We start from the raw sequence: 13,494 nt of genomic DNA on the forward strand, positions 1-13,494 counted from the left end.
CCGGACAATTGCCTTCTCCCCCGAAAACGGGCGGGTAAAAAATGAAATAAAAAAAATAAAATAAACCGGGTGAACTTACGCGGAAAGGTGGGGTTTCGGTTACAGCCCTCGGATTGCATTTCAGCACTGACCCTTCCCAGCAGGGTTCGCAGTGCTGCTGGTCATGTCACGGTTGCACTTTGCATTCTCGCCATGCGGATCCCGAGCAGCGTAAATGAGATGATGGCCGAATGGCTGGAGCTGGTGGCCGGTGGCCTGGAGAAGCCCGGCACAGGAAGTGTGTGCCGTCTGAGTCGTCTGAGCCCCTGAGAATTACTTTCCGTCTGTGTGGGATGGGTGGGACAAACTGGCATTGTTAAAAAAAAAAAAAAAAAAAACAAACCGCAAAAGAACATCCACACTAGACGTGCGTGGAGTTCGTTCGCATGGACAAGAACTCAACGGTGTGGAGATGATGTTGGCATAAAGTGCACTGAGAGACAGAGGGAGAGCTGGACAGACAGATGGTTTGCATAGTACGATAAAAATTTATTGAATTCTTCAGCATCTCTAAAACAGAATTGACCCCGTGGAAGATCTGGACCTAATCCAGATCCTAAGATAGTTGAAAGAGGTCCCCAGAGGTTCAAACCCCTCTTTAATTCTATAAACAATAGCAACAACTGCTAATCTAATATCCAGGTCATCATCTCATGTTGTACTATCATTCTCATTGGATTTGATGATTGATAATTGGAAGACTACACACAGACTGACAAGAATGAAACATTGCCTTTGTCAGCTTGAGATGCGTTCAAATCAGTTAGTTCTTCATGCCTTAACACGACCAAGTCTGACGGCTTCAATTGCAAACAACTAGCAGTGTTCTGAATGTGTTTACTGCGTTACGCATATTCCCACAGGTTCGCAAAACGTGTTTGTTCCTGTTCCCGGTCTTTCGGGACCTTACACCAACAGTACATGCCAGCAGCGCAAATCGTGCAAAACGCTATACTTTTAAACAAAACAACCACAGAAAAAAAACCTTCTTCCTCTTCACACAAAAGACACTCAGACACGGGGCAGGCATCTTGTGCTCTCCTGTAATCTCCAGAAGTAAGGTTGAGCTGAGACAACAACAAAAAAACGAGGTAGACAATATCCACCAAATTCTAACGAGCATTCGCAAGGGGGTTTGCTGATATTGGTGCCCCTTTCGTCCTTCGGCAGGCAAAGCGCGGCGCGCCCTAACACCATTCATTTTCCGAATATCCTTCCTTTCTGCATGGCGGAACCGCTCGCACCTCCTGCATCCAGCCCCGCTGCGCGCCATTTCCTTTGATGTGTGTGACCTTCAACGATTTATGCTTCGGTATGCCGGTTTCCTGACAAACTCCAGGCAAAAGCCGGCGATGATTCCGGTTCGACGCAGGGAATGGTTTCGCAGTTGTCTCTCCCGCTCTCGGCAATGGCTGTAGTTCCAGGTTGCGTCCAGTGCCCAAAAACCACCGGCTGAACGTCTTCCGTCGTCTGTGTGTGCGTATCGAGAGGAGAAAGGTACCTACACGCAAAGGTGGTTTGGTGGCAGTACGACTGGCCACACCGGGCGACTACATCTACATCGAGAAGAAGGAAATAGAATAACGCGCACTCTGACTCAGGCAAACGCATACAATTCGGATCCGAGCTTCGGCCCCGGAGGCTTTCCCCTTTCGACGGGGGAAGCCGGGTCGCTCCGAAAAGGGTCTCAGCCGCACAAAACAGGTATGCGGGAAACGCAACGGTGGCTGTGCAAAAATTTCGATCTGCCCGAGCCGCTAGGTGTTACGGGAGAGGCAAACGCGTCTAGGCGAGGGGAGGGGGAATTTAAGAGGAAGAAAGAAAAAACCGGGCGATAGGTAACGCAAAACTAAGCCAGGGCAAAGAATCGAATGCGAAGGAATGGACAAGACAGAGCCCTGAAGAGAAAAAGGAGGCAAGGAAGAAAATATAGAGAGAGAGAGAGCACAAAAAAAGGAACGCAACCGAATATCGTGCAACAGAGAAGCAGAACATATAAACATAGAAGAGAACCTACCTCCTCCCCCCCCCCCCCCGCACACCTCATAACCCAAGCAGGAATTTAGCGGAGAGAACACACACTCGGTAATGCAAAACGACCTCAAATAAAAGAGGTCGAAAATGCCGAAAACGGTAGAACGGCTTAGTTGGTGCGGAGCGGATCCCGAAGCAGGGAGCAGAGGGACAGCCAAAAGCAAAAGATAGCGAAGGAAAAGGTAAAGATTGTTGGCTGTTTCTTCTTCTTCTTCTTCTTCCTCTTCTTCTTCTTTCTTTTTTTAACTTCTCCTCTTATTATTGCCCATCCAGTGATGTAAAGCAAAAAGGGAACTGGATGGAGCTGGATTGGGAAAGGGAAAGAAAGGCAGCGAAATGGTAAAATCGGGCGAATTTTTTTGCTTATTGCTTCTTCCTTGTGCAATTCGCACACATACGCACACACACACACACACACACATGCATCCATGATGTCGGACGGTGGTTGAGAATGCGAGCATAAGAAATTGGTAACCGACCGACCGGTGAACGCCATTTGAAAAAGGGAATGGAAAGGAAAAGTCCACACACTCACACAACCTATATGGAAGAACGAAATGTAGAAGGTGTGCTTGGAGGCAGGCGGAGAAGTAGGAGGAGAAGGTGGAGGGGGATGGTGTCGGTTTTGGAAAAGCGTGGAATGTGTTCGTTATCGTTCGCCATTATCTTGATCCGTTTTTGCTTTTTTTTTGTTGTGTGTAGTTGGTTTGCTGTCCCACCGGTTTGGTAGCGGCGGGGACACGAACAGAATCGCCCGAGTGCGCCCGTTCAGCCTCCGAAACCCCCCCCCCCCCTCTACTGGGTCTAATGTCTGGAGAGAATGTTGTGGAGTTTCTAACCTCCAAGATGGATGGCTTGTGTGCCTTCGCTTGGGTGTTCTTGGGCCGTTTCGCCGGGTTTTAGCTCCACCGCGAGCAGCAGTCGCTGCCCCCCACTTGTCCGGTTTTTTTTGCTGCTGTTCTTGTTGTTTTGCTTTACGGAGAATTTTATTACAACCTGAACAACCGGCCGCCGGAAGAGGGGAAAGGTGTTTTCGCATTCCTCACCGTTCGATTCACCGCGAGCCCCGATTCCGGGAAGCACGGGGCGGCGTTTGGGAATTATTTCGGCATGCACAAGTGCGAGGCCATGCGCCGCAGTCTCATCGAGGTGATGCAGACAAACACACACGCGCGCACACGCACAAAACAGCGCCAGCAATTCTAAGAATCACAAGCGGTGCTTGTGAGACAAAATCACGATCGAAGGGAAAAGGATATGGTTCCACGAAGCCTGCGATTGATTCATAATTAATATACCGGCAGTGTGGCCGGTGCCGTACGGTACCCGCCAGCCTCTGTGCGTTGCAACAAAGTATGGCCGGTTGAGCGGCGAGCTGAGTTCCTGCAAGGGATGCACTGTGGGATGCGCGGTGGTTAAAACTTTGGAACTGGATTTTTGTACTCTGGAAGTACAGATGAATGTCGTTTTTTAAGGACAAGAGTCGCTTGTTTTTGTGTATGGAGTTTGACATTTGCTGGTTGAAATGACGTCATCATTCCAAACATACCAAAGTTTGACTCAAACGAATTTTTGTCTTTAAGACAGATCAATTTGTACTCTTCAAGAAATCATGAGATATCATGTGATTGGGGAGATTTATGATAACTGTTGTTGTATATCACACAAACAATCGTGTAATTTTGGTTATTTTTTGTGAAAAAAACTAATGAATATAATAAATCATTCTCGAGACATTGGCTACACCTACACCAATACATGCATGATTTTTTTACCTCAGTAAAACTTCTAAAATTGGCTCAACTTTGAAACACACCGTTACACACACAAAACAAATGGAAATAGTGTTAGTTGTTAAAATCCACAAAAATGGAAATAGTGATCTTCACATATCAATCGACAAATAACACCTAAAAAAAATTAATGAAACATAAACATGATTAAAAATACCATACGATTTCGAGCAGATGATACTACTAGCAACCCTCGCAATGTATAACGGGGATTTACAGTAAAAAATCGTTGCACATTGTTAAAAATGCTTCAGTTAGGAGCTAATATTGGAGGTTTAGAGATGAAAACAATTAAGTCAGAGGCAACATTTAGCGCCAATATTCGCAATAACCTTTTGTACAAGAGCAGGGCAGCTCATATGTGGCTGACGCATTTTAATAAAAGTGTCCAGAGAGATCGCAGCTTCCAATTGGACATATAAAATCAAACCACAAATGGATCGTGTATATTATTCCGTGTATATTATGTAATTATTACTCTTATTAATGTGAAAAAAAAAAGAATTTGGCCTAGAGTCAAATTTGTCCAAAGTCTCTATAAAAATAAGTTTAAAAAATCACAAATCTGGAACTGTTGTGTAGAAATGATGTAACAGCAACTGTTGCCGGCCCGCGATAATTGGTCGTCCCTTGCCCATAGTTCGCGCGCAGTAGCCCGTCACTCACTGCGTAGCTCACCCATGCGGTGTCGTCAACATTCGCCGTGCTGTTGTGGTTGCCGCTCGGTAATGTTCTGGTGCGCGTCCCGTGCCTCGACAGTGTTTTCGCGTCTGTGTGTGAACCGTGGCGTAGTAGTGTACTGCCAGCGTGGGAACGTACCGCTACGTGGCCAGTGTCGGCGGTCCCATACCGCGATGGCCTCCGCCCCCCCGATTGTGGTCATTCTCGGCTCGACCGGTACCGGCAAAACGAAGCTGTCACTCGAGCTGGCGGCCCGGTACGGCGGCGAGGTGATCAGTGCCGATTCGATGCAGGTGAGTGACGCGCGTGAGTGCCGCGCGAGCAGCCGTACAATCAGCTGTGTTGACGTGTGAGACCCCGGCGACCGTTGGTGGTTTTTAAATTTAGTAAAAAAAAAACTGAATGACCGGTTAGGTTTGGGCATTTGGGAGTGGAATCGGGCGGCATCTCTAGCCTTCTAGCTTTTGTGGTTTTTTGTCTCTCTCCCTCACTTGTTCCGATAAGGCCAAGCTGCGAGCCTAGGAGGTGTTGTAAATGTGAGCTGTCGAGTGATAAATTTGACCGATTAGCGCCACTCTGCGAGTCGCTCTCATTGAATCCAATAACGAGGAACCTTTTAAAAACGTAGAAACCGTTGGGTACAAGACGAAAAAAAACAATAAAAAACTCCACTCCTTCGAATCCCACGACACGTGCGCAAGATTTTCAGATGTGGCCTTCAATGGTGGCCCTGAAATGTAATCGCTCCTTCCTCATTGTGGGCGCCGAGGAAACACTATGGCGCAGTATGAAGTGTCCTGCTACTGCTTCACAGCGCTGTAGTGGATGTTGAAGAGGGTACCGAGCAGCAAGATCTGTTGACGAATTCTTGCTCTATCCTTGATCGAGCTGGGCTCGTCATTGCTGCTCAAGGCTGGTCCAGCATCGCTCAAAGGCTGCAATATACGCCCTTTGCTCCGCATTTATCATCCATGCCAGGCACTGTCGGTGGTATGCTTGTGTTCCAGTCTGTGCGAAATCACGTCATCCCGACGAAGATGTTACGCTGATGAATGCCCCGGGCAAGGTTTCGTTTCCCAGCAAGCGTTCCCCGGCCCGACGACGGCCACGTAAATTACGGCAGGAAGCAATGACGTCCACAGTTTTCCAGCGGTTTCCCGCAGTCAACCAACGTGCACCTGTCCGGGCGAGATTAATTTCCCAACAAGCTGCTGCTCGGCACCATATGGTGCCGGTTAAGTCAAACGAAGAGAGCATTGCTGGAGGATGGTTCGGCTTTCGGTCAATAATTGTTTTTCGATTCCTAATATTTACCCTTGCTTGCCGGAGCGCTTAGATGCACCGTATTGAGCGATGTGATTTTTAGTTTTTGGGATTTCATCGCTGACCTGCTCCAGTCCTTACCGATTTTTGTTTCATCTTGCTGATCGTTTTGGCTAGTCATGTTCGATGATCAAGGTTGTCGGCCTGGTCGGCTGGGCTGGGGCTCTGGCATGTATGCGGTGTCCCATCTGTCATTTGCCGTGCGTCAGCGCCCTGATGCAGATGATCTGGGTGAGTGTCCCGGTTACCGGATGGGAATCTTGGGAAGCATCACCTTAAAACAGGGACCGGAGACGACTTTCAATTTTGCTTGCTTATGCCTTAGCTGACAATCAAACTTGGTCATACGCTGTGAGGTGCTATCTGTAAAGAAAGATTTCAGCATTTAAATGCATAGTTGTATCACTTTTTATGGCTCCACAGATTTTTATGTAATGAACAATCATTATAAAAGGTCTAAAATAGGTCCAAGTAATTGTTTTTGATATTACATTGTATTGTTCGTATTATTGCTTGACCTAATATGAGCAACCCTGTAAGGGTATCCGTCGTATACATTCTTGCATATGAAGGCCTCGATTCTCCAAAAATCAAAAAGATGTTAATTTTGTAATTCTTCATTTCTTTTAATTTCCTTTCATCCTGTTAGGATTATTCAGACAAATCAATGTCGTTGCGCACCCCGATGCACTGCTAGCCTAAACATTGGAACTTTGTGGAATTGCAAATGTTGTGTCTAAAGCGTCTATCTCGTTAGCTAGGAATTTAGCGATAAAAATAACATGGGCTACTTGTCTCCTATACTGTAAGCATTGCAATCCTAATAAAGAAGTCAGTCGCGGTAATTTGTATCATTAGTAGGACTAAACAATGGCAGATTAAGAATAGTGAACCTAGCGCTATATAACGACGCAGATTACGAACTCATTATAGACATGTGTAGGAGCTTCAACAAAATTCACCAAAATTTTGACTTTAACCTCAGTATCGATTGTTGTAACATTCGATTTGAACCTATTTATTTTAAATTTATTTATTCAATGTTGTCTGCTATAGCGCTAGAAAACACAGATAAAGATTAATTAGGTTAGGCTAGTGTGGTAAGTGCGTTCAGGTTACGGAGTTAAACTCCAGGATTGAGCGAACTAGTGAGGAAGTTTTTAGCGTTTCTCTTCACGATCATATTTTTTAAATATCTTCAGCATAATTTTCAACACGTCTGAAGCTGGATTGAGTTAGACTGTTCTTTGTGACCATGTGTAACATGTTGAAAATCATGTGTAAAAATTTAAATTTCATTTTGAAGCAAATGCATCATTTGACAGCTGTTGAAAAACATCTTGGAGACGGTTGATAATTATATGCACGTTCGAAAGTGACTTGGAAAACTCTGTAATACAATTTGATTTTGTAACAAGAAATCGGTTTGTTTTGAAGTTTGAAGTAGTGCAATAGAAACGCTCTCTTGTCGTGCTACAGTTGTAAATTCTTGCAATTTAAATCGATCTTTGCCGACGCCAGGTTCACATGGTCGTCTTACAAGGGTTTAATATTATACCAGCTTCCTCCCAAGACCATTTCTCGGGACCGTCTTCTTAAGCAATGCCAAGATGTGCAGTACTTGATGCTAAAAAAAAAATTGCACTTGGATGCAATCTTAATTCTGGTCACCCTGTGCAAATATCTCTCATTAAGTCAATCGTTAACACGTGCTCGCGGGACCACAAATCGAACCACAAACGACCTTTACGGGAGCCGCGGCGCCTCTTCCCTTGGATCAACCTCCCCCACCAACGGTGCAACGGTGAATGGATGTAAATTGATTTTTAATGGTACGATAAAAACCGGCTTAATTTTGCACTCAATGTGTTTCTTTCGGTGTTGTTTCTTTCTATCGATCGCGTCTATTGTTTGGTGTACACTATATATCCACCAACCAGTTAGACGCTTTAAATCCTCCCCCCCCCCCCCCCCCTCCTCCCAGGTTATATGACACTGCTCGAATCACATTGATAGCCATTATAAAGCCGTTTTTTTACACCGAGACGGCCATAGTTAGCATACTGGGTAGAGAAAATCATAAGCTGCGTATTGATGAAATATGACAGAACCTAACCCGAAACAGATAAAATCGCTCATTTCCGTAACCTTGCCGTGGTGGCATGAAGGGCCCCCGTAAGTGCGGGGATGGTGCGTAGCCAAGTGCGTGCGCGAGAAACAAAAGAAACACTCTTCCTGCCTCTTCCTGCAGTCGCTCCGACGGTTGTGAATAAATTATGTTGAATTAGATGATCCCCCCCCCCCTCCGGCCGGCCCTCAGTCGCCGCCATCACCAACCTTGACAAGCGCTGCTGACGAAATGTCCCGCGGACACAGCGCGGACACGATTGTCGATCCCGGGCACGATTGGGCCGGATCGTAAAAGCTTGGACGGCGGCAACGACGACGACGCCTGGACGTGAGGTGGATGCCGCCGCGCCGGAGGTTTTTTTTTTTTCTTCAAAATCTCTGACAGCCCAAACTGGTCGTAAAACGGTGTCCATCCGCGCGGGGCTTGTCGGGCAAGATTCGGGTGGAATTTGTCGATGACTTCGCAGATGAACGATGACGATGGATGGTGCTGGTGTTGGGATATGCGCCGATTATCGAGCCACTTAGTCTCGCGCCTGGTCGCGATCGGATCTGCTCGGGGAAGCGGAGAGGCATTGATAAACGCTTCTCGCTCGATGGTGTTTCGGGCTGTCCGCATGCATAAGTTATTTCTCCGCGCGGCAAGGAGAGAACCATCAACCATCGTCGCGGGCGCGAGCGGGCGGGCTAAGCGGCTTTTATTTGCTCGTTTCAAAAAAAAAAAAACATACAAAAAAAAAGGTTAAGATTTGTACTTTTGTTTCCCCCAACGCGTTCTCACGCGTTTCGGTCGGCGGCAAGGTGTAATTTGATAATGGTCGCTGCTGGTTTCGAGCCCGACTATGCCCAACGGCAGGGCTGGGTAGCGAATAGAACAAGAGCTGTGTGTGAGGAGAAGCAAAACGGTTTGTGTGTGCTTTTTTATTGTCATTCAGTTTCGATTTTATTTTCGCAGGTTTACACCGGACTCGACATCGTAACGGCCAAGGCGACGAAGGAGGAGCAGCGGCAGGCGGTGCACCACCTGCTGGATGTGGCTAGGCCCGATCAGGCCTTCACCGTGACCCATTTCCGCGAGCGCGCCCTGCCGATCGTATCCTTTTCTTAAGAACGACTTACTTAAGCTCATCCCGTTGCGGGAATTATGATTGCACGTACGCATAGTTTGACAGGTTAATCCATTGAGAAAATGGCCGCCCAAGGACCATCCAAAAGCTTACAGCACGCTGGCCCTTTGGGGCTTTTTTTTGAACAATTTTAACAGCAACTTTAACAGACCCTATCCATTCAACCATCAACAAAATGTTAACACTCTGCACACAGATCGGCTCGGGATCAGTCGGGCGGCGTACCCGTGCGGTGCCAATATGATTTTTTTTGTTGTTGCTTGCGTCTGCCCTTTAAAAACAAAAAAAGAAGAAATAAATGTGTCTACAGTGTACTGTGTGCCCATGAACGCTGAAACATGCCGCCAACGCGCGAACTAGCCGGGGGCGGGAGGGGAACTCCGGAGTGGAGCCGACGGAGCGCGTGTACCCACGGAAAGAGGGAAAAAGCAACAGCAACAGCAACAACAAAAACCGGTCCAATCTTGTAGCTGACCAAACGGTTCGAAGACGTTCGAACGACGTCGTTGTCGTCGCCAATTCATTCAATATTCATGAACCATGATTCTGGCCGCCCGTAGGGGAAGGGGGGAGAGGGAGCGCTGTAGAAGACCTGCCAAAAATTGGTGTTTTTTTTTAATTTTTTTTTATTGTCTTCGTCTTGGTCGCTTCGCTCCGTCCCTTGCGCAACGTGGATGGAGCGCCGCGCACATCGTTCGCAGTAGTGCTGGAGGGTGCGGCGCGCGCAAGGGGAAGGAAGGTAAGGAAGATGCGTCCGTTCGGGAGAAATACCATTAGCATGCAAATGATGATTTCTGTGTGTATTTTTTTTTTTTCTTATCGAAACTTCCTTTAGCCCCGCGCTGCCTTTTTCGTGGCCAACCGGCGTGCCAGCGGCTTGACCACCTTCGCGTGCGAGCCTTGGCCGAAAGGGTACCGGGTACAATCGTTAAGGGGGGGGGGGCGGTGGTAGGTGCGGTAAGGTTATGGCCGGTATGGTGCTATGGAAGCCGTTTCCTGTTCTAAACGCCACGGGGTGTGCGTGTGTGCTCGTTTTGGTGGCTCCGCAGCAGCAGCGACATTTTTGGACACTACTGGCCGATGATGGCGTTTCTTAGAGGCGTTTTGTTGTTCTTCTGCTTCTTCTAATAAGTTTCACTTTTTTTTTGCGCCCGGCGTCGCGCTGTTGGGCAGAGCAGCGCGACAACACTTTCGCTTACGTTCTGCTGGGAAACGCATCGCAGTCGAGGTTGTCGGTTTAGGGTTGCACGGTTTGAAAGCGAAAGGAACTACTAGGCACAGGCTAGTGCGTAGCCGCTTCTAGCAGGGAAGTTGTTTCATCTTCATCTCTCGACACGGGAGCGCGATCGAGTTTTGCTCGCTTTATGATACGGGAAAGTAGGTAAAGACGGACACCTTAAGGAAGATGTACAAAATCTAGGCTTATATAAATACACCGATTATGTTACAGTCACGTTTTATCAGAAAATGTATTGAATGTTTTAAGATTCTATCGATTTTTATGTATTTTTTTCAAGCAGCTTTGAAATGTTCGAGTACGACGGACACCTGTAACACGTTGGAAATTGAAGATGTTTATAATATTTTAACTTATCCCATTGCGTGGCCAATTGCAACAAACGATTCATTCAGCCGTGAACTAAGGAGTTGTAAGTGGCACTTCCAACACATTGTAGAATGCAGAATCTAAAGCATTATTGAAATATTGAAATAAATAGCTGACGTTGCACCTGCTTACAGAACTACAGTCCAGAACTTTCCTTTTGGAAATTAAAAAGTTCTTCTTTTGGACAAAAGTATGTTTTAGGGACACTTGTTAATAGGTAAATCCATTTCTTCAATTGAAGCTTGCACTTTTTTGGTATTTGTAATTCCGCAGAATCTACCATCTATTCTTACTGGTTATGTTGATTAAAGTTGTCCAAGTCGTGCCAATTATGGGGCCCTTTCCGTTTTAAGTTCGTAGGCTGAAATTTCAGCCTGTCAGCTGTTGGCATTGTATAGCAGTTTTCGAGCAGCTATGTAAGTCGGTATAGTATACAGGTGGGCTTATCCCAAGGTGTATGAATTTAGAAGACTGATTATTATCGCTTATGTTTTTCAATGAAGATTTTAAGAGCGTTTTGTGTATTCGTCAAGCCTCCAGAAAGCTTGTTTGAGGCAAAGTTTTCACCCGTTGTGTCAAAAAATGACGTTCATATTTGGTAATAAAAACATACCATGAGACCACCTGCACTACATACACTATGATTTTATATTCCATCACCTGATCTCTTTAATGCACCTTGGGATAAAGGTAAACATCACCTTGTTTTGCCATTTTTTCGAGCAGGTACTCGAATCTAATTCTAGCTTTGAGGCTAGAATAATCTAGACTGAAACATGCAGGCTAGTTTTATATGTGGTTTTGTATGGAGTTTTGACATGATTTCAGCCTCCAACTGTCAAACTTCATACAAAAAGCTGACTAGAATCGAGAAGGGCCTCTATATTGGTTTTCGTCAAGTGTTTCACCAGCGCAGAGCGTGTAATAGCATAAAATATGACTGCTATTTTGGTCGGTGTTTCATTTCTCGCTTATTTCAATACTTTCTCCAGTTGCTGGATGGTTTATATCTTTGAAATGTCCTTATTTAAGGTGTTTGATGAAATATATTCATCACCAATTGATAGAACAAGAAAAAAATGGTGTACATCTTTCCCTACGACAGAGTGAGTGTCCATCTTTACCTACCTTCCTCTATAAATGTGTTACCTCCTGAGAACTACGATTAGTTGATCTCTTAAAATCTCATTGGATTTTTGTATTATAATCATACTACAAGCGACAATGTATGTACTGCTTTGTCTTGCCACTTTCTCGAAGCATCAAAGTGAAGGAAGCAAGCAGAGAAACAACAACAAAATCCTCTCCATAGTTTTGCTGCTGCATTGGTTGGGTTGCAAGCAGAAAAACGCACTACACTAACTTCATTCCCTTTATGGCAATGCCGCACTTGGGCGACAGAATGTGCGGCAGAAACTGAAAGTGGCAACACAACGGGTTTCCCTTTCCTGTCTTTCCCTTTTTCAAAGAATGTTTCCGCATACGTTCCGGGCCCTGGCAAGTGGAAGGAAACATCAAATATTACATTAGAACAAACAAAAAAGACACATCGCACAACTGTGACACAAGCAGAATTTCGCAAGAACCAACTAAGATGTGGTATTTCACGTCCTGCCTAATGACACCGAAAGGCTGAACAGAAATTTCATGTTTGTTTTTGCGCCTCTTCCCCAAAACCCCACCCCTGCACCATGGGGTGTTTCTCGCTGGACGCGGCAGAATCTTTCGCGTATGCTAATTAAACAAGGTGCCGAATCGTTTCCCATCCTATCTGCGGGCTGATTGACGCAAATGAATGTAAGAAGATGTGTGTATGTGTGTGAGCATCTTTCTTCTTCTTCTTCTTCTTCTTTTTCTTCTTATTTTCTCTCTATCTCTCTTCGCTTGGTGTGTGTGTATGTGTTTTGTTGGATTGCAGTTTCGCTTTTAGGGCGCATTATTCTAATCTCATGGTTTCCTTTTCCAACGGACGGGAGCAAGATGATAGAATACCAAGCGGCAAGAAGAATGTGGAATCCCATTTTATGTATACGCATTCCTTCAGGGTTTCTTGCTTCGCTTTTTTTTGTCTTTTTATTTTGGCAATCGTTTTTGGTCAAGTGTACTTTTTCTTTCCTTCCTTTATTTTGTTTCGTTTGTTCAATCATGAATGAATGAACGAAAGCAGCAGCCGGGATGGAATCGATCGGTGTTTTTTTTTTTGTTGTTGGCTAGGCAGTTGGAGAGGGGAGGGTTGGAATAAAATCAATTATCCGTTCGTTCGCAGCAAGCAAATAGGCACGGTTGGCCACCAAACCCAGTTGATGGCTTTCGTTTACTTGCCACATCGAGGATCAGCCGCCCATTGCCATTCTATCGGCGACTAGCTTTGCAATTCAACGCACGCCGATGTCAAGATCCAATTTGAAACGCCTTATTTTCTTACATGCTTATTGCGCGAAATAACAAGAGAAGAAGGGAAAGAAAGAAGAGAAAAGGTCTTGCAATGTACCGTGAAAATATTTCATTTGAAAACCTTTTCTAGAAATTAGGATTGAGAAAAAGTGTTTGAGAAAGAGTGAAGGAGCAAGTTAAATCTTCCAAGTCCAGCACGAAGAGGTTATATGAAGGATTTAACTATTTACACTATTCTTATGATTAAATTTTTGGGGATAACTAGTTAATTTGGCTCCGTTACAAGGCTACGCAACGTACCCATACTGATCCAGTAATTGACCACGAATCCATTCCACTCCGAAAACCTATACTTAACCCATAATGG

General features: G+C 45.5%; 2 protein-coding genes across 2 annotated transcripts in view; one reads left to right on the top strand and one right to left on the bottom strand.

Annotated features, from left to right (window-relative positions):
* The first annotated feature begins 4,386 nt into the window (after nt 1-4,386).
* LOC120905495 (tRNA dimethylallyltransferase) overlaps nt 4,387-13,494 on the top strand; it is a 68,463-nt gene continuing 59,355 nt past the window's right edge. Inside the window, exons 1-2 of the mRNA XM_040316334.1 lie at nt 4,387-4,840; nt 8,956-9,093. Coding sequence (XP_040172268.1) covers nt 4,547-4,840; nt 8,956-9,093 — 432 coding nt within the window. The 5' untranslated portion in view covers nt 4,387-4,546. The remainder of the gene's footprint in view (nt 4,841-8,955; nt 9,094-13,494) is intronic.
* On the bottom strand, nt 4,857-8,949 carry LOC120905502. Its single transcript, XM_040316342.1, has 2 exons — nt 8,208-8,949; nt 4,857-6,233 (listed from the first exon to the last, which is right to left on the bottom strand). Exons 1-2 carry the CDS (start codon nt 8,662-8,664, stop codon nt 6,115-6,117), a joined length of 576 nt encoding a protein of 191 aa, XP_040172276.1. The 5' UTR covers nt 8,665-8,949; the 3' UTR covers nt 4,857-6,114.

Source organism: Anopheles arabiensis, chromosome X, assembly GCF_016920715.1.
Source record: "Anopheles arabiensis isolate DONGOLA chromosome X, AaraD3, whole genome shotgun sequence".
NCBI classification, from domain to species: Eukaryota; Metazoa; Arthropoda; class Insecta; order Diptera; family Culicidae; genus Anopheles; species Anopheles arabiensis.

Excerpts from the sequence above, each read along its gene's own strand:
- LOC120905502 (XM_040316342.1), bottom strand. The coding sequence starts at position 8,664 with ATGGTTGATGGTTCTCTCCTTGCCGCGCGGAGAAATAACTTATGCATG. Across the intron at positions 6,234-8,207 it reads CGTCAGCAGCGCTTGTCAAG|ATAGCACCTCACAGCGTATG; the intron begins GTTGGTGATGGC and ends CTTTCTTTACAG.